Source organism: Chelonoidis abingdonii, chromosome 18 (assembly GCF_003597395.2).
Source record: "Chelonoidis abingdonii isolate Lonesome George chromosome 18, CheloAbing_2.0, whole genome shotgun sequence".
In the NCBI taxonomy this organism is placed as follows: domain Eukaryota; kingdom Metazoa; phylum Chordata; order Testudines; family Testudinidae; genus Chelonoidis; species Chelonoidis abingdonii.
Window position 1 is genome coordinate 7336625 of NC_133786.1, and position 25674 is coordinate 7362298.

The 25674-nt window shown below is 47.3% G+C and overlaps 1 protein-coding gene across 3 annotated transcripts in view; it reads left to right on the forward strand.

Moving 5' to 3' along the window:
- Positions 1-411: 411 nt before the first annotated feature.
- Positions 412-25674, forward strand: part of ST14 (ST14 transmembrane serine protease matriptase) — a 46805-nt gene continuing 21542 nt past the window's right edge. The window contains exons 1-4 of one of the 3 annotated variants that reach the window (XM_032802422.2): positions 412-611; positions 22235-22394; positions 23320-23447; positions 23950-24020. In XM_032802422.2, coding sequence (XP_032658313.1) covers positions 501-611; positions 22235-22394; positions 23320-23447; positions 23950-24020 — 470 coding nt within the window. In that variant the 5' untranslated portion in view covers positions 412-500. Of the gene's footprint in view, positions 612-19692; positions 19846-19962; positions 20042-22234; positions 22395-23319; positions 23448-23949; positions 24021-25674 lie in introns of those variants that run through there. The other 2 variants (XM_075073470.1, XM_075073471.1) reach the window with 2 other exon arrangements.

Here is a 25674-nt window from a genome sequence, read left to right on the forward strand (position 1 = left end):
GGTTGGAACCATCAGGTTTTTTTTGTTTTCTTTGCAAGTGACCTGCCAGGAGGAAGAAGAGCGAGAGGAGGGGCCCAGGCGAGGTAATCTCGTGTGATCACACACAGAGAGCGACACAGCCACACCTTGAAACTACCTGAGCCCAAGGAGAAGGGGAGGAAAACTCCAGACAAACAACATCAGGAGGAGAAAAGGGGAAGGGAAGCGAACCGAAGTGCAGGACCTAAGTGGGAGGGTAACCTAAGGGGCAAGGAAGTGCTGTACTCAGAGACCCTTGTCGTTCCCACAACTGGCTTCACCTGGTCGGCGAGTTTCAGCTGAAACTGATCAGCCATGGACTCAGGTTCCTGAGCTACTCAGCCACCAGGAAGGACTTTGTACACCGCAGCAGGAACAACAGCTCTGTGCGCTGGGATCGAAAACGTTGAATTGTTTGGGGTGCAAATTCCATCCCCACGATTTCTCAGACCTCCCTAAAAAAAGAGGCGGGGGAGGAAACCATGAAGAACCATCGGCTTTCCGAAGAAAGAAAAATGAATGATTATCAACTTCCCCCAGGACAGAAACTGGAAACCTCGGATTCAGGGCTGAAGTACAACAATAGAAAAGAGGTGAGCTGCATTTGTAGGGCTGTTTTCTAACCATTCCCCTCTGCTATTTGCCGAGTGAGTGGAGGGGAAGGCCAGTTCTAAGGGCGCCTGCTCGCAAGATGCAGATTTCTGGGCGTTTTCTAAAATAAAAATGAGTTAAAAGTATTCCCTAGTGCTGGGACGAAGGCTTGTGGAGTGACTTAAAGAGCATTCTGCTTTCCTGGCTTGTGGGATAGATAAACAGCTACTCCTGTTCAGCGAATAACACACACGGGGGAGGGAGGCTGGAACTGGTTGCTGCTCTAGCTCAGGATGTCTTTGATGGCAGGGTTTGGCCTGGTCTGATTCCTCCTTGCAGGGCTTTTCATATGAGAAATGCTGTCTATTAGTTTTCACAGCAACAGGACTGGTGGACAGGCTTATTATCCTGTCTTGCCTTAGCTGGAGTTAACTTACAGGAGCCCTCTTGTTCAGACTCTTTCTGCAAACTGGAACCGGTTTAACTTAAAGCTGTTTTGGTTAAATCAGGGTACAGCCTTGTATGGACTGTCTTAAATAGACTTAAACCCAGGTCGTTTTGATTTTAGTTTAATGTAGGCCTTGTCTGTGTGACCAGCTGTCGGGCTCCAACTCTGAATCCCTTTGAGTGCAAGTAATTGAGTTCAATACAGGGGTAACTGGGTGAAATGCCACCGCCTGTGTTATAGAGGCCCCACTAGATGACCTAACAATAGTTCAGTCTCACCTTAAAATCCATTACTCTAAAAACCAATTGAGTTAAATGGGTGCAAAACATCATTTCAGTACTCTTAACTCAAGTTTGAACCAGGCTTATACTGTTTCAGGTTAAAACAAATACTGGACAGATATTTTTTATAGCTCTAAACACAGTTTAAGCTTATCAGGAGTCCACACTGTTTTGCACTGAGTCTAACTCAAATAGTTCAAAATCATGCCTGTATTTGATCCAGAGTAAGTTACCTGTGTAGCCCAGGCCTCGTGTCAATTCAGGGGGCTGTTTTGTTGCTGATTAGTTGTGTGGAGTATTTCTCTTGCCTTGTAAAAGAGGGCCAGGCTAACCTGGCCTTGTCTCAACTTCAAGGCCTTGGCTGCTATTTCAGTGGAATTTCCTGCTAAGGCCTCACCAGGATGTTCAATATCTTATCTCCTGAAGGGTAAGGTCACATCAGAGAGGTGATTTTCTGAGGGTGGATGTAGGCCATTGGTGCTGACCCAGAAGTGTGTGCACCTCTTGCAGTCTCTGCTTGTTTAAAACCTGGTGTTTAGAACATTGTATTTTTATATTTAAACGAAGTGCAAGTGACTTCCCTGATTGTTTCTAGTCTCTTACTTGTTGATCTATTACCTGTGGGTTCTAAGTTGAGCTATTGTGAGCTGGCAACGGTGAAGAATTGCTGAGTGATTTTCTTCTTGCCCTGAATGAGGAATTTAGTTATGCAAGGCAAATGGCCTCATTGGGACTCAGGCTGTGGGCATGTCTTTGATGCAGAGTTAACTGCATCAATCTACACTCAAGTCACTCCTCTCCAGTGAGCTTAACTTGCAGCCATGCTGCAAAACAAGTGCTGTGTCCACACAGGTCGTGGGGGTGGTTTGAGGAGGAATTACAGGAAGGCATTGGAGGACTAGTGGTGCTACCTTGCATTCTGGTTGTGCTAGCAGTTGATTAATTGTGCTCCCAGCCTGTATGCCCTTCTAGGCCTGCCAGCTTGAGCTAGCATCACTGCAACTGAGTGAAGGGGTTTTGCTGTGAATGGGATTCTAGGAGCAACAAGTGAGTTAACTTTGCAGAGAAGATGAGTCCTGTCTTCTCTGCAGAATTCCCCTGCCCTGTCCTGCCTAACTTCTTGTTACAGATTTAAAGAATCAGTAATTGTTTTTGCATTTATGCAGGCTGGAGCAGATCAGCTGCTCTGTAAAGACCTTCTATTGTTTTACGTTCTATGCTGCTGAGAGCTTTCATTAAGGAGAAACATGAGGGGTTCTCAGATTTGGAGTCAAATTCTGTTCAGTCACAGCCTCAGAACCCCATATGGGTCCCTGATGTGAACAAAAGCAGAACATGAACAATGGCAGGTCCCCTAGAAATACCATGGATGGAGAATCCATAACCCAGCCAAGCAGAGTAGAGATGGCAAAGTCTGATTGGTTTAACCCTTCCAGGCTTCATGTGTAGCTTGTTTACAGGTAATCTGTGTGGCAGCTGAGGAGCTGCTTCTGGCCAGCAACCTCAACTGCAGTTCTTCCTTGAGCTGACGGGAAAAGACAGTGTCTATTAGCAAAGTTTTGTGGCAGTGCCACTTGTGTGAGCTGTAATTGTGTAGTTTGTCTGTCCCACAGCTAAGTGAACTCTTCCTAGGAATAATTTTACCTGGTTAATTCAGACTTTATTTTCTCTTCATGGGTTAGCAGCAAGCAGGTGGTCTGGTTGGTTAGAACAATTCCAACTATTTCACTCAAATGAATTTTAGCCTTTGGACTGTTTGGTGACCTATTCACTGCAGCTCAGTGGTGTCTGATTGCAGCTGTGTCCACTCCTTCAGTGTGTAATTTCCACATGGGGCTTGTTAAGGCTACTGTTGCTGACTACATGCAGCAGAACTGATGCTAATAAGCAGTGTTTTGCTTCAGTTGTAGCCAAGGAGGACAAACTATATTCAGGACTAGTTCAGTAACTATGGTTGAATCTGCTCTGAGCAGGAGGATAGACCAAAGATGGCCACTCAAATGCATAGACTCATAGACTTTAAGGCAAGACTGGACCATCATGAACATCTAGTCTGATCTCCTGCTCATTGCAGGCCACAGAACCTCACCCACCCACTTCTGCAATAGACCATAACCTCTGGCTGAGTCTCTGAAGTTCTCAAATCATGGTTTCAATAATCCAAGTTAGAGAGAAACCACCATTTACACTAGTTTAAACCTGCAAGTGACCCATGCCCCATGCTGCAGAGAAAGGCGAACCCCCGCACAGGGTCTCTGCCAATGTGACCTGGGGGAAAATTCCTTCCTGACCCCAAATACGGTGATCAGAACTCATGAGCCAAACTATTTGGGACCTTTGCTCTGCAAACAAAATTTACTCTCTTTGTAGTGGGAAATGACTAGGCAGTGGTGTTAAAGTGAATACCTGGATTGTATTGGACCACATTTTCACAAATACTGTTTGGTATTCACCCAGATCTAGGAAGCACATTATTTCCATCCATTAGAGGGTTATAGAGACATATATTTACTAGCCTTTTTATTGAATCCTTGTCTCTGCTTGATTTTTTTGGGTCTGATGTTATGGGACAAGTAGCTAGTATGAAGACAAGAGGATGGTTCAGCCTACACACACTTCTTCCTTTACCAGGCCTATAGGCTGGTATGTAGGTGGGGAAAAGTTTGTGACTGAAAGGAGGTGTGTGGTTGCTAGTGGTGTTGACTAGTAGCTATCCTAGGAGTTTTATGCTGCATTTCCAAGGTGAAGAGTGGTTGGATCTGTTCAGAGCAGGGATTAGGGAATAATGAAGGAATAAACTTTAGATCTTTTAGGAGTAGGACTAGTTTTAGTTAACAAAACTCCCTGCTGTTTAACTCCTGCCTTAGATTGCAAGGGTCAAATTTGTCAAAGATGACTGTGAAAAAGCACATGGGAGAGATACAGGAAGGACGCTTAAAATGCAGACACACAAAAGGGGCCTTTTTCATCCAGGAAACTCCAAACGATGAGTCCCTTCTGTGCTATCCTGACAAAAACTGTGTCCCTGCCAGCCTTTGGCAACAGGAAAAAAGTGTTTTTCCAACAGGAGCAGTTAGTTTCAATGTTGCCAATCCTAACTACTCATGAATCATGACCCCTGCTCCCCATCCTATCACTGGCATAAAATCATGACATGGCAAATAAACTTTTTTTTAGGGGGGAGGATATTTGCCTTCTGGGTTTTTGTAAACCTTTAGGGTGCACTTTCAAGCTTCTCTCTGCAGCCAGCAGGTCTTGAAAGTTTGAGTGTTTTTAATAAGTTGTTTGAATCACAGACTCAGAGAAATTCTGGGCTGGCAGGGACCTTGAGAGGCGGGACCAAGTTAACTAGACCAGTGTTTGTCCAACCTGTTCTTAGAAACCTCCAGTGATGGGGATTCCACAACCTCCTTTGGAAGCCTGTTCCAGAGCTTAACTACCCTTATAGATAAAGTATTTCCTAATATTTAAGTTAAATCTCCATTCTTGCAGATTAAGCCCATTACTGTGTGTCCTACTTTCATTAGACATGTGGAGAATTTGCGCACGGTACTCTTTATAACAGCCCTTAGCATATTTGAAGACTATCAGATGCCCCCTCTGTCTTCTGTTCTCAAGACTAAACATATCCATTTTCTTAACCTTTCCTCAAAGGTCAGGTTTTCTGAATCTTTCATCATTTTTGTTGCTGTTTTCTAGACTCCAATTTGCCCACATCTCTTCTAGTGTGTGTCCAGCTCTGGGCACCCGTACTCCAGCTGAGGCCCCACCAGCATTGAGTAAAGTGGGGCAGTTACCTCCTGTGTCCTGTATACAATGATCCTATAAATACATCCCAGAATATTAGCTTTTTTTTTTTGCCACTGCATTATGTTCTTGGCTCATACTCTGTTTGTGACCCACTATAAACCTTTTCAGCAGTACGACCATCTAGCCAGTTATTCCCCACTTTGTAGCTGGGCATTTGGGTCTTTTTTCTTCCTAAATGTAGTACTTATCACTTGACTTCACTGAGTTTCATTGTGCTGATTTCAGACCAATTCTCCAATTTGCCAAGTTCATTTTGCTTTCTAATCCAGTCCTCCAAAGTGCTCGCAGCCAGGCCGTTGGTGCCATCTGCAGATTTTCTGTAGCCTACTCTCCACTCCATTATGCAAGCCACCAATAAAAATGTTGAATACTACTAGACGCAGGGAAGACCTCTGCAGGACCCCAGGAGATACACCCTCACAGTTTGACAGCAAACCATTGCTAACAACTTTGGTTGTGCAGCCATCTGAGTTCATCTAGAGCACATTTCCTTAGTTTGCTTATGAGAGGAATGTTATGTGGGACTGTGTCAAAAACCTTACTAAAATCAAGTTACAGCTACTCCTGGGGGTGGGGGCGCAGAATTCATACCTTCCGCAGATTTCTTGGCTTCCCTGCACAAAAATGGGGACCAAAGAAATCTGTGGGAAACAAACCCCCCATCCCTAGCAGCAGATCACCGAAGAGGGAAACTGGGTGTGTGTATGTGCCTCCTTGGAGAGATGGTAAGAGGAGAGGGCTGGGTGCCTGCCTGCCTTGTGAAGGAGTGAGACAGAAAACTGTCGCTCATGTCGCTGTTGCTGCATCCCTGACTTGGAGTCATAGGGCTGTGTGAAGGAGGCTCTGTCCCTGAGGCAGAACAGAAATGTAACAAGCAGGCAGGCTGCTAATGTTTCCCATTGTCAGTTAGTTGTTCCCATTCTTAGTCATTTAAGGCTCCTTTATCTTTCCAGAGTGGTGTAAAGGAGCCTTATTGTAAATGACAGTAACAGTCTTCAGCTAGGAAAGTCTATATGGGTTCTCCCTTATTTTCCTGTGCCAGAGAGGTACAGCGCTGGCTCTGCCCCTCCCCCAAAAGGAGTGGGGCCTCTGACAGAAGGAGCCAGGGGGGTCAGCGACCCCCAGCCAGACCATCTGCGCTGCCTGGCTCATGCTGCCCAAGGCTCCAGTAGTGATTTAAAGGGCCTGGGGCTCTGGCCGTCAGTGCCACCCTGGGCCATTTTAAATTGTGGACCTGGGGCAGCTACTACTTTTGCTCCCCTCTCCAACCCCCGTCAGCGTCCAGGGGTGGGTGGCAAAAAGGGCAATGACATTAAAGCACTGCCACAGCAGCGCTTTAAGCAGGGTCCTTTAAAATCAGCGATAACGGCCAGTGCTGGCGGCTTCTTTTTACTGGTACGCTGTACCGGCCCATACTGCCTTGTTTTCACCCCTGCCTAGAGGTCAGCCCCACAGTTTGGGGCACTGCTCTAGGTGCTTACAAATTGATTATTAGCTTCTTCCAGTATCTTTCTAGGTTCCAGAAGTTTGGGTGGCTGGTTTATAATTCTCTCTTCACCTATTTAAGGATAGAGGTGAGAGCGTCAACTAATGACTAGCCTCCAGGGGCTCGGGTGTGTGTGTAGTTTTAAATGCCAAATATCTCAGGAGTTGGCAACAAATCTATTCTGCTGTATCATAGGCCTTAGCCTGGTACAAATAATGATGGAGATTCTTCTTTAGCTCAAATGTAGGTTTCGAAGCAGCAGCAGACTTCTAGGTGGGACCAGATTTCTTGCACTAGTTAAGTAATCATGGTGCTGCCTGTGCCCCAGGGAGCTTACAGTAGACAGACAAATCAGCCCCATGGCATGCTGGGTGCCTTAGTGCAATGGCGACAATATCAAAGCAGGTACATCAGACTTGATCCTGCCTGCACACCCCCCAAACTCCCACTGAAGTCAATGGGAGCTTGGCATGCAAGATCAAGTCATAATGATTAGGGTTGAAGTGAAACTCCGTATTGATTTCCATATGGGATTCTGCTTGAAACTCATTGAGGGAGACAGTTCCTTGTGGGGGAGCTTTTTTAACATCTTTACCTCTCTACAGCTCTATTGGAGAACAGTTTTTTTTTAAAAGGGTGCATACAAGTGTCAAGACCTGCTTCCTTTCTCACAAATTGAGGTGTAAATTGGGGTTTAAGATCCATTGACATGATGAATGGCATTTCACTGGCTCGAGTTAGATCAAAATCGGGACCCTAAAGTAGCTTTTTATTCTAAAGAATTCTGAAGCCTTATGTAAAGTTCTATCCACATGTCTGATACAGCCACTTCTGGGGTGCAGGGTACCAGCCAGATGGCACGCAGCACATTGCCCAAAGGCAGCTGGGTAGGTAACCCTGGCCTGGGCATTGAACTAAGTCTTTAATGTCTATGCAGTAAACATAATGAGATTCAGTTTCTCATCTAACTCAGAAAGGCAACGAGATGAGTTGGCTTAGTGTGGAATTGAACTTGTGGCTCTAAAGAGTCAAGGTAGCTTCTAACCAGAGGCGTTGAGTGTGTAGTCCTCCTTACCGGATTTATACTGAACTGATTCCCCATGGTCTTTCCCCCTTTGTCAGGAAGGACACTTGTGCTGGCAGGATGCTCTGTCTCTCATTTCCTGTAGTTAATTCTTTCCTTAGGTTAATCTCCATTTTATAATCTAATCATCCTTAACATGGAACTGGGGAGGAAGAGAGTTGCAGAAACTGACAGGATTTCTCTGCTATCCTAAGGCTGTTTAGTTTCAGACGTCTTATCTTCAATTGTATTTGTTCTTATCAAAAGCCTGTTCCAGCCCTGCATGAAAAGGACTAGTGATAACCTTTTGTTATATACTTCCGTAATGGTGCAAGCAGGGTTTACACAGTATCTGGGTGCAACACTGTTATCAAACTGAATTGTCTGAACAATTCTGACCTTGTGCTGGCTTCTCATGCTTAGCCTCGTGCTGGCCAACTAATAGCTTTAGGTTTGGTCTCTGTAAAAGAATGGTGACCCCATTTCACTCCCATACCTGTACATTACAGCCAATATGTGAACACTTGCTCTCATTTGAAATTTAGTGTGAAATCTCCTGTGAAATGTAGACCATTTTAAATGACGTGCCCACTTTGAACATGTACATTTTGTTGGCTTCGGATTGTTTAGATTACTTTGTCATATGCACCATGTGCCGGCTCTCATGATTTTTATCATAAGTCCCACGATATGTAGTGCATTTCTTAAAGCTCCAGATCCTGGAGCCATGTGGTTGCTGAGAATCTTAGTTCTTAAAATAATCATCATCAGAATTAATAAAGCTAAGTGGCTAGCCTACATAGTTCCAGAAAAAACTTGAAAATGTGTCCTCAAGGGCTCAAAACCTAGCAGGCAAATAACCCTCCTAAAAAGTATTGTGTGTTTTTAAATGGGGACTGCAGCTCATGAGTTTGGTTTTTTTGGGCTTGGCTATTTGGTTTTTAAGCAGAACTTCCTGTTGATTTCAACAGAGAATTCTGAAAACCCGCTGTGGGATGCAGTCCCGTGTGGTTTTTAATCATCATTGCTGTTACATCTTGCAGTATTAAAACAAAGAATATTTTCAAGTTTTTCTGGTTTCAACTATAATGCTACGTGTTTAGGTTCTTGTGTTGGGACAGGGGAAATAGATATGTCAATTTCACTTTAACAGTTAGTTACTGACTAGTCAGTTGGTTTCCAGGCTCTGGGATGTGGCACCATGGTGGACCTGTATGGATTTCAGGGGAATATTTAGGATGAGATATTTCAAAGTAATCAAAAAGACTGGGTGCTCAATTCCCATTCAAATTAACATGAATAGTTTAAAGTGAAAATCATGTCCTTACCGAACAAAAATACCCTGTTTCCATTAGCATCACTGGATGTGTATGTGGGAAAGCTTAGAGATAAAAAGGCATCTACTACTCTAAAAGTTTTTATAGGAAGCCTGTTTCTGCAGATTTTGACCTGACTATCTAAAGTCTCATTCCTATTAAAATCCAGGAGAGATTTGCCGTTGACTTCACTGGGAGCAGCATCAGCTCAAGCACTTGTGTCTCAAGCACAGAGTTGGACATAATTTGTCTGGATGCAAGTCTGTCATGAGGTGCAAGCCCTGACTGACGTTGCTGTACCGGCCAAAGCCCTCAGTGTAGACACAGTTGTAGTGACACAGCTGTGGGGTTTTGCTGTTATAACCTGCTTTGCCAGGATAACTGTGCTGACAAGACCTTCCAAGTGTAGACCTGGCCGCAGGTTGCATATTTGGTGTTGATTTGACTATTCCTTATTAAACATCAGCCTGGGCAGATGAGACCTGGGGTGTGCAGGTCTTAGGATTCACAGGCTGGGAACTGAAGTCTTGAATGGAAAGACTTATTTCCAGATGATGACAAAAAAAAACTTTGAACAGAACGGCCCTGAATCAAGGTCAGATGCCTGCTCCAGTCCAGAAGCCCTGCTTGGTCAGATGAGACCTGCCTTTTCCTAGAGCTCTCAGCCAGCCCTCTGACTTCCAGCTCCTGGACGTGTGCTTGGCTCTCTTCTTGTCCAGGCACTCTTGCTTTAGGGTTTCTCTCAATATGTGCATCACTAGCACTTCGAGATGCTTGCAGGTCTGTGCAGAGACCAGAAGAGATGGTAGCTAGGCCTTGGAAAGGACAGACCCCTGTGCCAAAGTGATGGGTTTGCTGGATCATATCAGGTTGAGTCTCATGTGCCTAGCGTTTCATGCCTCCACTTTTTGTTCTGCTTATCCCAGAACACTGGGGTGGTGGTGAGAGCTGGAAGTGTAGTACCCACAAAGTGGAAGATGTGCTGGATGTCACAGCTGACAATACTTAGCCCTTGCTGATGGTGGGTGTGTGAGGCAAACCCTCAGCCCAATCAGGGCTGCTCCCTCAGGTGCCCCTCCAGAAGAGCTGTGGCGAGTCACCGCAACAACCCAATTGCACTTGCTCACCCTTCCCGCAGAGCCTGCAGTGACTCAGTCGTTGGTCACACAGCAGCAGCCTGTCCCAGAGTAGCGCCTGGATCAGATGACCTGCTCCCTCCCATACCCCCAGGGTATTTTTCCAACCCCACCAGAGCTGCAGATGAGTCTGTGCAAGAGCATCACCCAAGCAGGAACCCTCCTGCAGCCTCGCAGTGTGTCAGGCTCTCGATCCTGTTCCTGCCCCAGCCTTGTTCGAGCCATACACTGCCCTTGCTCCAGCCTTGCCTCGACTTCCTGACCTTCCTCATGCTCTGACTGCCTGGCGTTGACCTGTGGCCTGGACCTGGATCCCAGCTATGGTAGTGACTCTGGCTTGTCTGTGGACTCTGATCTCAGTTCTGACCCCTGGGTTTTAATTCCAGCACCACCTTGGGCCCCGTCCCGTCTCTACATCCAACTTCAACCTCTTCTCCAACTAGTAAGCCTGACTACTGCAAGGGGGAGTGCATGACAGGGGGCAGCTGAACAGTAACTGCAGGTAAAACCAAAGACTAAATTTCATTGGTTCGGAAATGGAGGTTAAAACAGGCTTTTGAAAAGCTTGTGTGGAACAGCCATGACATGCTGTAGCTCCATCCTTCCCCATCTCACTGCTGCTACCTGGTCACGTCCTGTCTTGGGCAGGCTATGAGCTGGACTGCAAGCTCTTTGGGGTGGACTGTGTTGGAAAGGGTCCTCTTCATCTCTGGGCATTGCATTAATCATGGACAAAGGTGATGCTGCGGTTCCTGCCCCCTGGGCAATTGCTGTCCTGCAGTTGAACTGACTCTGCAGTATTACTTTCCTTTCACCTCCTTTTCCTCATTCTTCCTGATCTATTGCCCTGCAGCCTTCTCAGCTGGAGCTGCGGAGCGAGCCAGAGCCTGCAGCCTGGATCAGAGCCGTTGGCTGTAAACGCACCAGAGTTTTGGAAAGGTCACAGGTAACCTTTCTCCTGGTAAATCTTGATCCTCATGGGGAGGTGAAATCCCTTCTGGAATTTGGGAATTGGCAGAGTGGGGAGAGCAGCTATTAGGTGACATTGCAGACTGATGCCAGCAGCACAGAGCCCTGAGACAGCATGCCCGCTTTTGAGAGTGTTCGTTGGTTCAGCTGGAGGATAAGTCTCTGGAGGTACAGTGGGGTGTGGGCTGATGGTGAAGGTGAAGTATCCAGCACTGGGTCTGTGCCTTCTGCTCTCCCAGTCCCTGCCTTTTGCCAGCGTGGATCTCGTGCCTGTGCCTGGAAACGGTCCTTCGGCCATTGTGCCTCTCCTGGGACCCCACCAGCCATGTAGATGGACCTTGATCTCTGCCTCATGTCAGAGCTAGGATGGGAGGGTGCCATCAGCCCTGTGGTGCTGGGCACATGGCTTGAAAATTCCAGGTTCGGCTCCAGCTTGGGTGGGCTGGAGGGAACTTTTTTATTGTTAAACGAAAATCCTTCTTGTGTTCCTGTTGTGAGAAGAGCTAGGGGTGGTGTGGAGAGCAACAACATGTCCTCCCTTCCCCTCCCTCCCCCCCCAGTGCGGAGTGAGCGGGTGTCGGAAGCAGCCTGGGTGGAGCCTGGTATCGCATGCGCTGGGTAGCTGGATAACTTATTGCATCTGTAGCGTTTGTTCTTGCTGTCACTGTGTCGCATGGCCTGGCTGCTTAGAACTGTATAGTGACAGCATGCTAGGGCTCTCTGATACACCTTCTCCACAATCAAAGTCGTCTACTCACCTCAGCAAAGGAGACTCACCATTAGCTTCTAGCAATATAGGGCTAATGGCACACAGCTGAGCACTTTTAATCCCATCCAGCAGAGGGCAGTGGTGTGTACACATATAGACCTTTACTGGGTGTGTTTGTGTTTAAATCCTGCATGCTGTTAGCTCAGGCATCTCTCAAATTGTAGTGGCTCTATCTTCTGAACAGCATAGCACCTGAAGGTGATGATGCTGAGCAGTAGCAGCTTGCTCCGTGAGCAATCTGCCAGCTAGAGAAGCTGATGCCTCTGATCATGAACTCCTCTGAGTCACCATCGCAATACAGCGTCATGCTCCAAACAGCCCGGCTCTCTGAGCAGGGGACCCCCTTTTTGTCCTCTCTGTTGGCTGGGGCATCTGCTTTTCAGTAAAACCTTCCTAGTTCAAAGACCTGCCCCTTCTCCCTTCTGCCCATGTGTGCTCTGGGCTTGCTGCTGGCAGCGTGAGTCATTGCTTTCTCTGAAGTTGTGGTTTTTCTAGACAGATCAAGGTATTTTTAGACAGGAATCGTGAACAGCCGTATCACAGGGGAGGGAGAGGCTCTCTGCTCGGGGAACCTTGCTCTTCCTCCTCTGTGCCACATGTCAGCATCAAGTGAATAGCTGCACTTGGAGGATGGGGAAATCCACTGTCCTGTTGGTGTTTCAGACCGGAGCACTGGGGGGCTTATGGCGCAGCACCTGTCTGTATGGGGATGCGTGAGGAATGGTGTTCCCCTGCTTTCAGGTGTCCTGAATGTAACAGCAAAGCTGGATGGACTCACTGTTGGCCAGCACATTGCCTAACTGAGAACAGAATTCAAATGGACTGGCCATGACAGCTGATGCAGTGGGTGGGTCCTGAGAGCTGGCCATGGGTTGGCTTTCAAGCCTCTCCAAGCTCTCCTGACTGGTAAGAGACACACAGAGGGTGTCCAATCACTATTAAAAACTAAGTTTACACCTCCCAAAGTGGGTAAGTCTCCTTATCCCCCACTTGCCCATGGGGAAACCTAGACACAGAGGAAGTGACTTGCTCAAAGCCACAGAGGAAGCCTGACAGGGTGGATAAAAATCAATGATGATTTTTTTTAACCAAAACAACTGTGGTTTTTTTATTTAAATTAGTTTTTTTTGATCAAGAGGTTTTTCCTCTTAAAAAGCAATCTAAATATTTTAATAAAGATACATTATAGCTCAGAGACATCATCATGGAATAGAGATTATAAATTCTAATTCAATAGTATGAGACAATATATTCATGTAGTGTTTAAGAAAAGTTTTGTAAATGAGTTCCAATACTTCATGGATTAGGGACCCAATTTTATGGGGTTCCAGGGCTTCTGTATAGATTATTTAGGTTAATCTTTCTATCTACCCAATGGGACTCACTGCTCAGTCCAGATGATACAGTCAGAGATGCTTAGTTTCGCAGTTCTCAAACTGTGGATATGTCTCTCTGAAGGTAACATGCTTGTTAACAGCAAAAATGTTTTAAAATAAATAAATTTAATATGTAGAGGTGAGACCTCAACTCTGTTGTCCCTCTGCAGATTTGTGTACACAGTGTCAATCTCTTACCTCTCTAAAAGTGCAAAGTTTCAAAAAGTTCAATGAATAGAAGATGGTTGGGGGCGGAATAGATCTGGACAAGGAGAAATCTGGAGATAAATGTGAGAAGCGAGGGACATATGCTTTTTTGTTAAAATATTATATGTTTGCTGTTGAAGAAAAAACATCCAGAATTCTTACCATTGTTGTTTTTAGTTAAATAAAACAATTTAAGTGTCTATCTGGTGGTGATATCCTAATACAGCACAGCAACAAACTCCTCCAAATATTAATGATTAACCTCTTGAATTAGAGAGAGTTCACCTCCCAATGACTTCATAGATATCTGCTTCAGTTACCTTTGGTAAATGAAATAACCAATCATGCATTCATTTTCTGATATAGCTGTAAAACTAATCTGAAAACTTTTTTCAAAATTAGTCACTGTTTAGAAATGTATAGTGTGTACCTTCTAAAAATGAAACCGACACCTATCTCTGAGTTGTAAAGAAAATGTGTTAAGTTTGTAACAACCAACAAGAATGCACTTTTATGTAGAAAACCATGATTAAATCAAGTCTTCCTGAATAGACACCCTGCTGTATTAAGAGGGTAGAACTGTCTAGTTACAGTGGAGGAGGCACGGGGAAACTAAGTGACTCACCCAAGGTGTCGCAAGAAGTTTGTGCCAGAGCAGGGAATTAAACCTGGGTCTTCCGAGCCCCAGGCTAGCGCACTGATCACTGGACTATCCGTTCCAGACTCTGCTGATCTGTCCTCCTGGCACTTGGAAATCACTCATGCTCTGTGCCTTGGTCTCCCCAGTTGTCAAACAAGACTAATACCCATTTGTGTAAAGAGATGCGAGGCTGGGATTTGCAAAGCAGCCTAAGGGAATTAGGCCCCAGTTCCTAACCCCCTTAGGCTGCTTTGTAAATGAAACATGTTTACTATTAGTACCTGAAAGCCATTGCCCTGTGGTGGACAAAAGGGGGCTAGAAGGAGAACAGCAGGGAAGGTATATTTCCATACTGTGTCCCCTGAGAATTCAAGTCCGTGAAAGGAAACACTTTCCGGCAGGTAGGCACTGAACCTAAGTGAAGACACACTCTCAATTCAATTCATGACATGACATGTCACCTTAACCCCTGATCAGTGGCTTGGTTTCTGTACCAAGGGACTGATGTCTCTCTAGTCCTCTTGCCTGAGCGGTGTGTAATGTGTGCTGCTCGCAGGATGCTGCACTGTTCCTGATTGTGTCCTCAATGGCGTGGATAACGGCTAAGCCAAGCCTGGCAGCCACAGCAGTGAAATCCAGAGGAATTTGCTAGGGAGATACAAGGGGTAGAACAGGAGTTAAAAGGGGGTAGAAATGAGCAAAATGAAAACTTGGTGGAATAGTTTCCCTATTCCCATGGTGGGACGCTCTTTCAGTATAAGCCTTCTCTCTACTTGCAAAACTCAAGGACTGTCCTCCCTAGTTCATACTAGAAGACCTCTAGCGACCTTGCAGTGCAAATATGATTTACCTGGGAAGTGTTGCAGCTACTGCAGTGATGGGCCTTAGAAGTAAAAGGGAAAATGAAATACATGGTAGGAACAAAGTTTTAAGATTTTCAACCAGGGTGATGAGCCTCTTCCATCTCGGTCTTCTATCATCATCCATCAGTTGTCTGCAGATGTATCGTGTTTAGGAGATGCAGTGGTCCCCAACACAGTGCCCGCGGGTGCCATGGCATCTATGTTCACCTGACTACTGGCTGGCGGACAAGCATCCGCCGAAATGCCACCAAAAAGCAGCGTAATCAAAAGGCGTCGCTGGCGAAAAGCAGCGTCCCAAAGGGAAGTTGCCACCGAAAGGCTGCTGATTTTTGGCGGCAACGTCTCTTTCTGTTGCCACATCTCGGTGGCATTTTGGTGGATGCTTGTCCGCCGGCCACGGTCCTCGGTGGCTTGTCTTCCGGTGCCCACCACCCGGAAAAGGTTGGGGACCCCTGGATTAGTGGTTTTTCAGGGAAAGGGTATTAGCACTTTGAGTGGGTTACTCCAGAATGAATAGGGGGCTTGGAAATGGCAATAACAGCTGGGAAGAGCTCGTAACTTCTTCCAGGTTTAGGATGGGCATGGTGTCTTGTGCCTTCAGAGCGAGGGGGTTGAGTTGAGTAGGCCTGCTGGGAGCTGGTGTGAATTAACAAGCCTCGTCCCAAGACCCATGGGCACATAACCTCCTCTGAAATCTGGTTTATAAATTCGCTCTAATTGGTTAATATTCCCACAGCCTTCGGAAGATGTCAAATGCTAGCTAACTGTTCTGTATATCACACTGCACAGCTGTTAGTCTGAGATCAGACCGAAATTAGGGCCAGTGTGTTTGGAAGTGTGACCTAGAACTCAAAGAAGGAGACTGGAAGGTGTGGTGAATGTGAGAATTTGTAGGGACGGGGATCAGGTTTGCAGCTGTGGAGGCTGTATGCCCACTATTCTCGAACTGTGTGAATCTTCGGGGTTTGGCGCACACAGTTTTTTTTTCTTTCAGATTTTCAGTTCGAACCAAAAAAAACCAACAAAAATGATTCTCTCAGCTGTAAGCATGAGCACTCTAGGATCCTTTGGTAATATGGGCATTACTCTTGTATTGCAGAACAAGAACAAAGCTAGCACAATACCAGTGTGAATTCCTTCATTACAAAATCTCTGCATTTTTCAAGGGAGGAAAAAAAATCGGGTGTGGATGGATTGGCTTGTGGGGGCTTTCTTTTTTTTTTTTTTGGACTAACTTGCTTTTTTCCTGTTGACTTTAGTTGCATGTGTGGTTGACTTTAGTTGCGTGTGTGGCGTCTTCCTTCCCGTTGAGTCATCGGGGCTGCTAAGGTGGAGAAATTGTAGTTTTGAGAGATGGCCCTCCTGTCTCAAGAGTGGTGTGAAGGGAGAATAGGGCTCGGTGCCACTCCAAGCTACCCAGTGATTGACATGACTCGCCACCAATGGCAAAAAAAAATCCAGCTGTAGCGTATCTAGCAGAATGTTTTTATCCTGTAGTTAAAAGCTGAGTCGTGGGAGGAGAGTCAATGAATCAGGTCAAATGAAACCAGCCCACAGATTATGCAAAAGCTAGGGAGGATTTGTGGTCAGACGGGCAGAGAGCTATAAAGCAAAGACTGGAACAGGAGAATTTGCTTCCAGCGTCTTGAGAACTGAATGTATTTGGTGAATGATTTTAGGCCCCAGTTTTACTTTGTAAAGCTGAATCTTACGGGTGTTTCGTTGATCATTGCATGGGAACGGAGCAGCTGGTGGAAGATGCCACATTAACAGTCCCGGAGACTGAAGGCTCCTGTTTGACCACAAAGTGCCTATGGCACAAGGTGCAGCAATGCAAACTGCTCCTCCTGCTTCTTACTGGTCTGTCCTCTCCCTGGGCTGAGTGTGTGGCAGGCCAGGAATGCTGATGGAACCACCATTGGGCCACCTGGAGTCTTGGTCCTTTAACCGCCTGCCCTGCGGGAAGGGAAGGTCTTTTACAGCAACTCAGGGCTGATCTACACTACACAGCTAGATCGACATAAAGCAGCTTGTGTTGACCTAATGATGTCAGTGTCCACCCTACAGCCTTCCTTCCGCCGATGTAAGTGCCCTAATATACTGATGACATAAGCCCGATGCCTCTCGTGGAGGTGGAGTTATGTTGGTGTAGTTAGGGCAATGCAGTGTTTGTGTAGACACTGTTTCCCTTCTGTCGGCTGTCTTGTCAATTTCACAGCTCAGGCAGCTAGAGCCTAGCTGCCCCTTGCTCCCCTGGAGAGCTGAGCGGCTGGTCCCTGTTCCCCACTGGGGTGAGATGCCCCAAGTGGCTTTCCCCACTAAGTGCGGGGGAGCCCACGAGGCAGCCAGGCTTCTGGCAAAGAGCTGCCAGCGGAGCTGAGAGACAGGGCTCTCATCTCCCCATGCTGCCCTTCTTAGGTCAGCGGAAGCACTTTGTAGCGTAGGACATATCCTTGGTGTTGTTCAATGGAATTCACTTTGCAGGACAGGTGGAATTTGAGAAGGCCAGGACTAGGAGCACCTTGTTTTTCTGAACAGAAACATGAGCATTGTTTTTCCCCCTCTAATAGCAGAGACAGCGGCCTGCTCTTTGTTGAATCAGGAGCAAAGCTTGTGAGAGGCGTGAAAGGAATAGAATTCAAACATGCAAGCTGTGGTCAGGGCTCCTGCAACAGTTGGAAATGCCAGGATCAGCTGTTCTCTCCCAAAGAGCGGTGATGTTGGGATGGTTAGTTTAAAATAAGACTCTTGCGTGCAGTTGTGGCTGTTGGGGTTACACTGGAGCTGGAGGGGAGGGGGACCTAATAAGGATCATGGCTGGATTCGGAGAAGCATGCAGACAACCTCATTCTATTCTGAACCTCTTAGTCAGCACGACTGGGCTGGAAGCCTCTAAGGTGATTGCAAGCACATTTGGGAGTGTGACGAGAACCGTATTGCCATCCCAAAGCAGTCAAAGTATGTGACTCAAATTCCAAACACCCATGGGATTGGCTCAGAGATGAGATTTTTTTGCTTTTAAATGCTACACGGGAGGCTTTTTATTTTCTTTCTGCTTCTGGAGTCTTCAAGATTTGCATTTTCAAGCTTTTCTCTGTAACTATGAAGCTAGGCTGTTATTTATTCCTTTATTTCAAAGGAAAGGTGAGATTCTGAGGGGATAACATGGCATCAGGAGCCTAGGTTTTAAGAAAAGCAACTGCAATAATGATGATAAAATCAGGAGAGTTGGCAATTCTGTGAAAATGACCTTGATGGAGGTATTTTATGCCTCTGGTTATGGCCAGTTACTGATACTGAGAAGAAATGTCAGAATCTCCAAGAAGCTTTGGTTCCAATTGGTTTCCTTTTGTCCATCCTGATAGATGTGCACAATAAACTGGTGCATTGGTGCAATATTTTGGTTTAATGGCGATCTGCCTGTCCTTTCTTCTGTTGCACCCAGCCTCATTGGAATTGCTTGCTGGCTAGGCAAACCAGGTCTGTATAATGTGGGCCATCATGGACTTCCTGGTGGCTCTGCTCTTGGCCCTTTTTTGGTGGAGAACCCATCTGATTATCAAGTCACAGATGTACAGCGTGGTATTACAAACGCTCCACAGAGTCAGCTGATGAAGAGACAGCCAAGAGTGCTAGCAGCCATCTTAATAGGTCGGACTCTCAGGGCTTTATGGTAATAATGTGCGTCTGAGTCTTGGAATAATTAATTCTGCTAGTAACTAAGAGAGGTCTTGAAAGAGCTGATGAGAACACTGTGTTCCTTTAGTATCCAGGGCCTTTCAATGACCATTTTAATAGTTACTTACAAATGGTTACATTTACACAGGGCTTCCTAAATCATCAGTAGAATGTGTTCTGTTGGGATAAAAGGCCTGAGGCCATGGCTTGGGAAAGAGGGTTTGGAGAGGTTACTGGGGAAGAGGGCAAGGTAGGAAGTATTTCCGGAATTATGGGAGTGTTGGGGAGAGGGCTGGGCTCAGCAGCAGGCAGGAAGTGGGAGACTATTCTAAACTTGGGGGCTGGGGAGAAATAAGGGAAGGTGCAAAGATGAGAATAAGCAAAGGAAGCAGTGCAGAGCTTTGCAAGCACTAGGGCAAATAGCCGGGGAGAACAGATACATGGATCAGGTAGGAGGCGGCTGAGTAGGGTCTTGCCCTAAAGGATCTTTGGATTTGTTGTGAGGAGCCTTGAGGAGAGGTGACATGGCCAGGGTGAAGGGGATGGCAAGGTGAGCTGGGGAGCAGTTAAGGACAGGCTGGAGTAGGCTGCAGTGCTCCAGGGGAGAGATGGCCTGGACTCGCTCATTACTAGGCACATTTCAAGTTGAAGGGTCCCAGAGCGCTTCAGAAATGCAGCCACCTTGGGATGAGAAGGGGGTAGCCGGCTTGCTACAGGGGAGCAGAAACTTGGCCAGTGAACTGGGGCTCTGAAGCCCTGCTCTCATGAGGAGTGCTCTGGGGTTTTTAATATCCCTTCCTAGCAGCTAGGTCTTGGTGGTGTCAAAGAGGTTCAGAAAGGCATGGTGAACTGTATGAAGCTCTGGATACGGAGCAGGATGAAGGGCTGCGTTAGCCCAGGTGGGATTTGAACCCCTTAAAGTAGGATGTGTCTAGATGCAGGGCTGATGCTTAGAACTCTGCCACACCCTCCAGAGGGTGCATAAAACAGGAAATAGCCCGAGATACCTCCTTGCATCAAGGGCTGAGTGTACAGAGTGTGTGCAACCGCCAAGGCTGGTGAGAAACAGAAGCAAATGCAGACTATATCACATGCTTGCTTCTTCCTCTTTGCCCCTCTTTCTGTGATCTTGGAAGGAAATGCACAGGCTATTTCTGGGTCCCTCCCTGGCCTGGCTGAGTGTGCTCCTTGCAGGTACGTGGGAGGGGTGAGGCAAGCTGGGGGCAAGGGTTGTGAGAAAGTGAAACTCTGTGTGTGTCCCTGAAACCCTCCTGGCATGTGGCAGCGAGTTCATCAGCACCTCCCTGCAGCCTCTGGGTTTCTGTCTATTCATGCTGCAGCTGAGTCAGGCTCCTAACCTCTCCTGTGTAATTTGTATGGCGTTCCCTCGGTAAGTGTGAAAACCACAGGTGCTCTTAGCCACGACGGGAGGGGTGCTGCCCATAGATTTGACTCTATTAAATCTAGCACTCAAATGCTCTGCTTAAATGTAGACTGGCAAACTTCACAGCTTGACTCTGGGTGTCCTGTTCTTGGGCAGAATGTCCCTTTATCAACATCCCACAGTCAAGTGTCAGAAACAGTGATATCTAATGGTTAGAGCGAGGAAACCCTTGGCTGAGCTCCCAGCCTTGTCACTGCCTGACAAGTCACTTTGCCCCTCGGTGCCTCAGTTTCCCCAGCTATGAGAAGTTAATACTTGCTTACCCTTGTACTTAAGGGCGCATTTACACTAGCACATTTTGCTGCTACTAATGCTCCCCTCCTATTCTATATCTGCTGCTATACTGCCCTCATCACCCTGATACCCTAGCACCTTCCAGCTGTGAGTAACTAAAATCTGTTGTGTGCTCTGTTGCGCCTCTTTCTCTCGCTGGGGGAGAACTGTTCGTAGTGTGGAGTGTTTTGTTTGGGGTTTGTTTACCTCCATGCTGCTCTGCATTTATTAGAGGCGGCAGGTCAAAGTCGTGTGCTTGGAACTTGAAGCAGGAGGAGGGGAGGTTTGGGATGGTTCTTAGTGCCCATGAGAGTTTGTTCTGCAGTCTCAGCCAGGCCCCCGAGAAAACTCTGTTTCCTGCACAGGCTGGTGGTGATTTATGGTAAGGCTGGAAGCTGGAGTGGAGACAGGACCAGGGAGCTCTGACCTCCCGCTACCCTGTGAATTACAGTGCAGCCTGCTGGTGTGGACCGAGCCCAAGCTCCGTGTGATACCCACATCCTGATGGAGTATCTTTGTCCACTGTCTTTCTGTGCTCTCTAGATCCACGTGCTCCTTCGTGCTTTCCCAGTATCCCACGTGAGAGTTCTTAGTTTTATTCTACTGAAATTAATGGCATGAGCTTCTTTCTGAACCTAGTACATTTTGCATGTCAGTATTCCTGCATCCTAGTTCCCTGTGATAACCACTAGTCCCACTTACTTCCATACATCTCACTGGTCTCTCTTTAAGCAATCAGAGCTCTGACTGGCATGTTCACACAGTTGGTCTGTTTTGACTTTTGATTTCCTTTAATTGAATCAACTTACCTTTTGTGAATTCAGAAGCTGCTTGAATTCCAGTTGCAGAAGCATCTTGACTTTCCTGCTCCCAGGAAAGTTTTACAAGTTATTTATAGTTTGGTGTGTGTTGCAATATGCGCACAGCTGTGTGTGGTGCATATATTTTCCAGAATTGTTTTGAGTAACTTCCTGTTTGTCTTCAAGCTGATAAAACTAAGGTCTCGTAAGGTTATAACGTCATGATTTGCATATGTGCGCTAGGGCCATCTGCTAGGTGGAATGTTGACCTGCTCAGTCTTCTGGCAGAACTGATCTCTTGGGTTGGTCTGTGATTTTGGGACCTAGTCCTGGTGGATGGGTGGGTAGGTATTCATTAGCTAACGACTATGGTGTCTGTGATTCAAGGATCACTTTGGTGTTTGCCCTACTGTTGTAGTGAATTTCTCTGTAATGATGTGTTGAATTATCATGCAGGAAGTTATTTACCTCTTCTCAGGGGTGGCCCATTACTACAGCAAGATGGAGGATCTTGGGGAGAAGGTGCCAAGTGCAGGTTACCAGCACTGATGCCGAGCTCTGGGGTGGGATGGGGGCTGAGCTGGGAGAGGGTGATTATTTTAACCCTGATCAGCGGCAAGAGAGCACTTCCAATGACTGCGCTGGCACCCCCCCCCCCCGATCATGATTAAAAAGAGAAGAGGATTAGTGATAACACTCTTTATTACATAGAGAGGTCCAGTGATTAGATTACTGCATATTTCTCTACACAGAAGCTCGCTATTGTAATGACTATTGTATTGTCTGATCTTTACGTGGCTAGAATTGTCAGCCCATTAAAACTGCCTGAATAAAAACTTTGGTTAATAAATAAATCAGAGAACAGGGTCTTTGTGCTTCATGTTCATCCTAGTTCCCTGTGATAACCACTAGTCCCACTTCGTTCCTTGCAAGGGGAAGCAGGACTGGAACCCACATCTCTAGAGTTCTAGTCCTGTCTCTCTGCACCGAGAAGCCCCACCACCAGGGCATGGTGTGCATGTAGCAATGAGCTTTCTAACTCCTTGTTCTCGACTCCTCTTCCTAGGATATAAACGGCCTGGAGGAGGGGGTGGAGTTCCTCCCCACCATGAATGCCAAGAAGGTGGAGAAACGCGGCCCAAAGCGATGGGTGGTGGTGTGTGCTGTGCTGCTCGTCTTTCTGCTCGTCTCCCTCATCGTCGGCCTCCTGGTGTGGCACTTCAAATGTGAGTGTGGCAATTCCCCCCTGGACATTGCAGCTAGACTGGGTGGCTAGGGTGGACTCGCCCATGGCGCCTGACCCCTTCTGGGTCGGAGGGCTTTAATTCCCACGAATGAGCTGACCACGGATGAACGCTGCTGCTTTTTGGGTCCATGGGCCCCATTGTATTGTCGCTGTGCAAACACCAAGGAAAGATTTGGTCCCTGCTCTACAGAGCTTGCAATCGAAGTGCCATGTAAAAACTGGCCACCTCTCTGCTTAGTGTGGTTTATGTGGCTCAATTGCACTAATTGGGGGGCAGCAGCATCAGCCCGTCCTGGCTGGGGTGTCCCCCTTGGTGACCGACTCCTGAGGTGCCGTGGGTGAAAGTGGGATGGCCATTGCGGGGGCCTCTGGCACTTGAGCATCTCAGTCGCTCCTGTTCCCTGCCTGTTGCACGCAGCAGTTAAGTCTCCTCCAGACTGCAAGACTGTGTCTGATTTTGGTGGCGGGGGGTGGCAAGCAGCCTGAGGTCAGACTAGATGATCTGATGGTTCCTTCTGGCCTTCAACTCTATAGCTCTGTATGTGGTAGTGTAACCCACACACCTCCTGGGTGTGGAGTCCTGTCCCATCTAGTGGCACTGAGAAGACTTAGAGAGAGAAAATGAGTCTGCTGTACAGCCATGGCGAAGAGTCAGTTGGCTTTTAGCTCATGCGGTAGAGGGTCGTGCACTAAGCTCCAGAAGTCCCAGGTTCAGTCCCGCCTGCTGACCACCGGGGTCGGTCTGTCTCTGTTTTCCAGTGGTTAGAGTAGAAAGTCAGGACTCCTGGGTTCTCTTCCCAGCTCTGCCCCTGCCCTTTGTAAGCCGAGTTCCCCGCCTTGCTCAGGCTCTCTCGCTCTGATTGCTGCACTGAGATCCTTTCTTTTTCTGCAATGGCGTTTTCCAGACCGGAGAACCCCTGTCCAGAAGGTTTACAATGGCCACCTAGTGATTGTGAATATGAACTTCATTGATGCCTACGAGAACTCCAGCTCCCCCGAGTTTGCCGTGCTCTCGAAGAAGGTGCAGCAGACGGTAAGGGACTCGCTGACTCCTCCCCACGTGGGAGCTCTCGGCTCAGCCATCTTCCCTCCCCGGAGATGATCACGAGTGCTGCGATTCTGCACTGCGGTCCACTTGGCACTTTCTGCCCTGATCCCTCCCCGTGGCTGCAGTACCGGCCTTGTGTATGTCCACCTGAGCTCAGTGCCATGGAACGGATTGTGGATCCAGCTGTGTAGGTATATCTAGGATGCCAACACCCCTTCCGCTGCCTCCAATCGCTGAACTATCTGAGCACCTCACGGATGATACTGAAGTTGTCCTCCTGTGACTTTGTAGGTGTCTAAATGTGGACTCGGGAGCCTGCCTTAGGTTCCTAGGCTTGCAAACTTTGGCTGTGATGTTATGGGGGGGGGATTAACCTGACTCTGTTCTTTTAACACCCAGACCTGCTGGGAATTGAATTGCTCCTGATTTTGTTTTAGGTACTTATCTGTATATTTAATATGTTTCTCTTACCTTTTTTAAATTATAGATCGAGGAGATCTATAAAAATAACCGAGACATTGGCCCTTATCACAAGAAGACAGGAATAACTGCATTCAGGTGGGTGCTGCGTCCGTACAGTTACATCCTGAGCCCATACGTGGAGGCAGGGAGCTGGTACATCCTGGAAATTAGAGGGAGGCAAAAACTCACCTTTCCTGGAAAAGCAGCAGAGAGTCCTGTGGCACCTTATAGACTGACAGACGTTTTGGAGCATGAGCTTTTGTGGGTGAATACCCAGTACGTCAGATGCATGTAGACCCAAAGCCGTGCTCTTGAAGGGCCTGAGATTCCCCCACGAAAGCTCATGCTCCAAAACGTCTGTTAGTCTATAAGGTGCCACAGGACTCTCTGCTGCTTTTACAGATCCAGACTAACACGGCTACCCCTCTGATACTTGACACCTTTCCTGGGATATCATGGGACAGAGCCACCTCACTGCAGCAATACCTCTTGGTTTTCCCCCATGCACAGAGAGCAGCTGTGGGCTTCCCAGTCGGGCTCCCTTTTATTTTAGATTGAGAATAAGACGGACTCAATGCAATGAGTCATCTTTGTAACATGCTGCTTCTGAATGGGAGCAGCCCCCAGGGAACGGAACAGACGGAAATGAAGTGACGTTGGTTTACGATGGGCCTTGCTATGATATTAAGGGATAGACTGTCTGTGGGTGACTCAGTCTGGCAGGGCCCTTCCCTGAACAGAGCTCTTGACGAGGCCATATTCAGCCAGTTTGTTTAGCTCACCTTCTGCCCCAAGAGCCTCGGAACCAGGCTGAGCCAGGGGATTTCAGGTGAGAGTAGAGAGTGCTCATTCCCGGCAACCTCCACCGCTCCTGGGCCTTGAATTCAGAGTGGAACGGGTGCAGAGGAGGACGTCTCGGATGATCCAAAGAATGGAGACACTACCTTGTGAGAAGAGACTCAAAGAGCTTGGCTTGTTTAGCCTAACCAATAGAAGTCTGAGGGGAGATATGATTGTTCTCTGTAAATACATCAGAGGGATAAATACCAGGGAGGGAGAGGAGTTATGTGAGTTAAATGCCAGTGTGGACACAAGAACAAACAGAGATAAACTGGCCATCAACAAGTTTAGGCTTGAAATTAGGTGAAGGTTTCTAACCGTCAGAGGAGCAAAGTTCTTGAGTAGTCTCCTCAGGGGAGCAGTGGGGGCAAAAAACTGAACTGACTTCAAGACTGAGCTTGATAAGTTTATGGAGGGGCTGGGATAATGGGGCTGCCTATAATGGCGGGGAGCCGATCTGCGACTGCTACCAGAAAATATCTCCAGTGGCTGGTGATGGGACCCTAGATGGAGAGGCTCTGAGTTACTACAGAGAATTCTTTCCCAGGTGTTCGGCTGGTGAGTTTCGCCCATATGCTTGGTGTCTAACTGATTGCTGTATTTGGGGTCAGGAAGGAATTTTTCTGTGGGTAGTTTGGCAGAGACCCTGGGGCTTTTTCACCTTCCTCTGCAGCATGGGGCACGGGTCCCTTGCTTGTTTAAACTAGTGTAAATGGTCGATTCTCTGTGACTTGATTTGAGGACATCAGTAACGCAGCCAGAGATGAGAGGTCTATTACAGGAATGAGTGGGGGAGGTTCTGTGGCCTGCAATGTGCAGGAGGGTCAGACTAGATGATCATGATGGTCCCTGCTGACGTTAAAGTCTGGCAATCTGAGTCCCCAGATCCCCTCTTCTCCTTCTCTCCCTT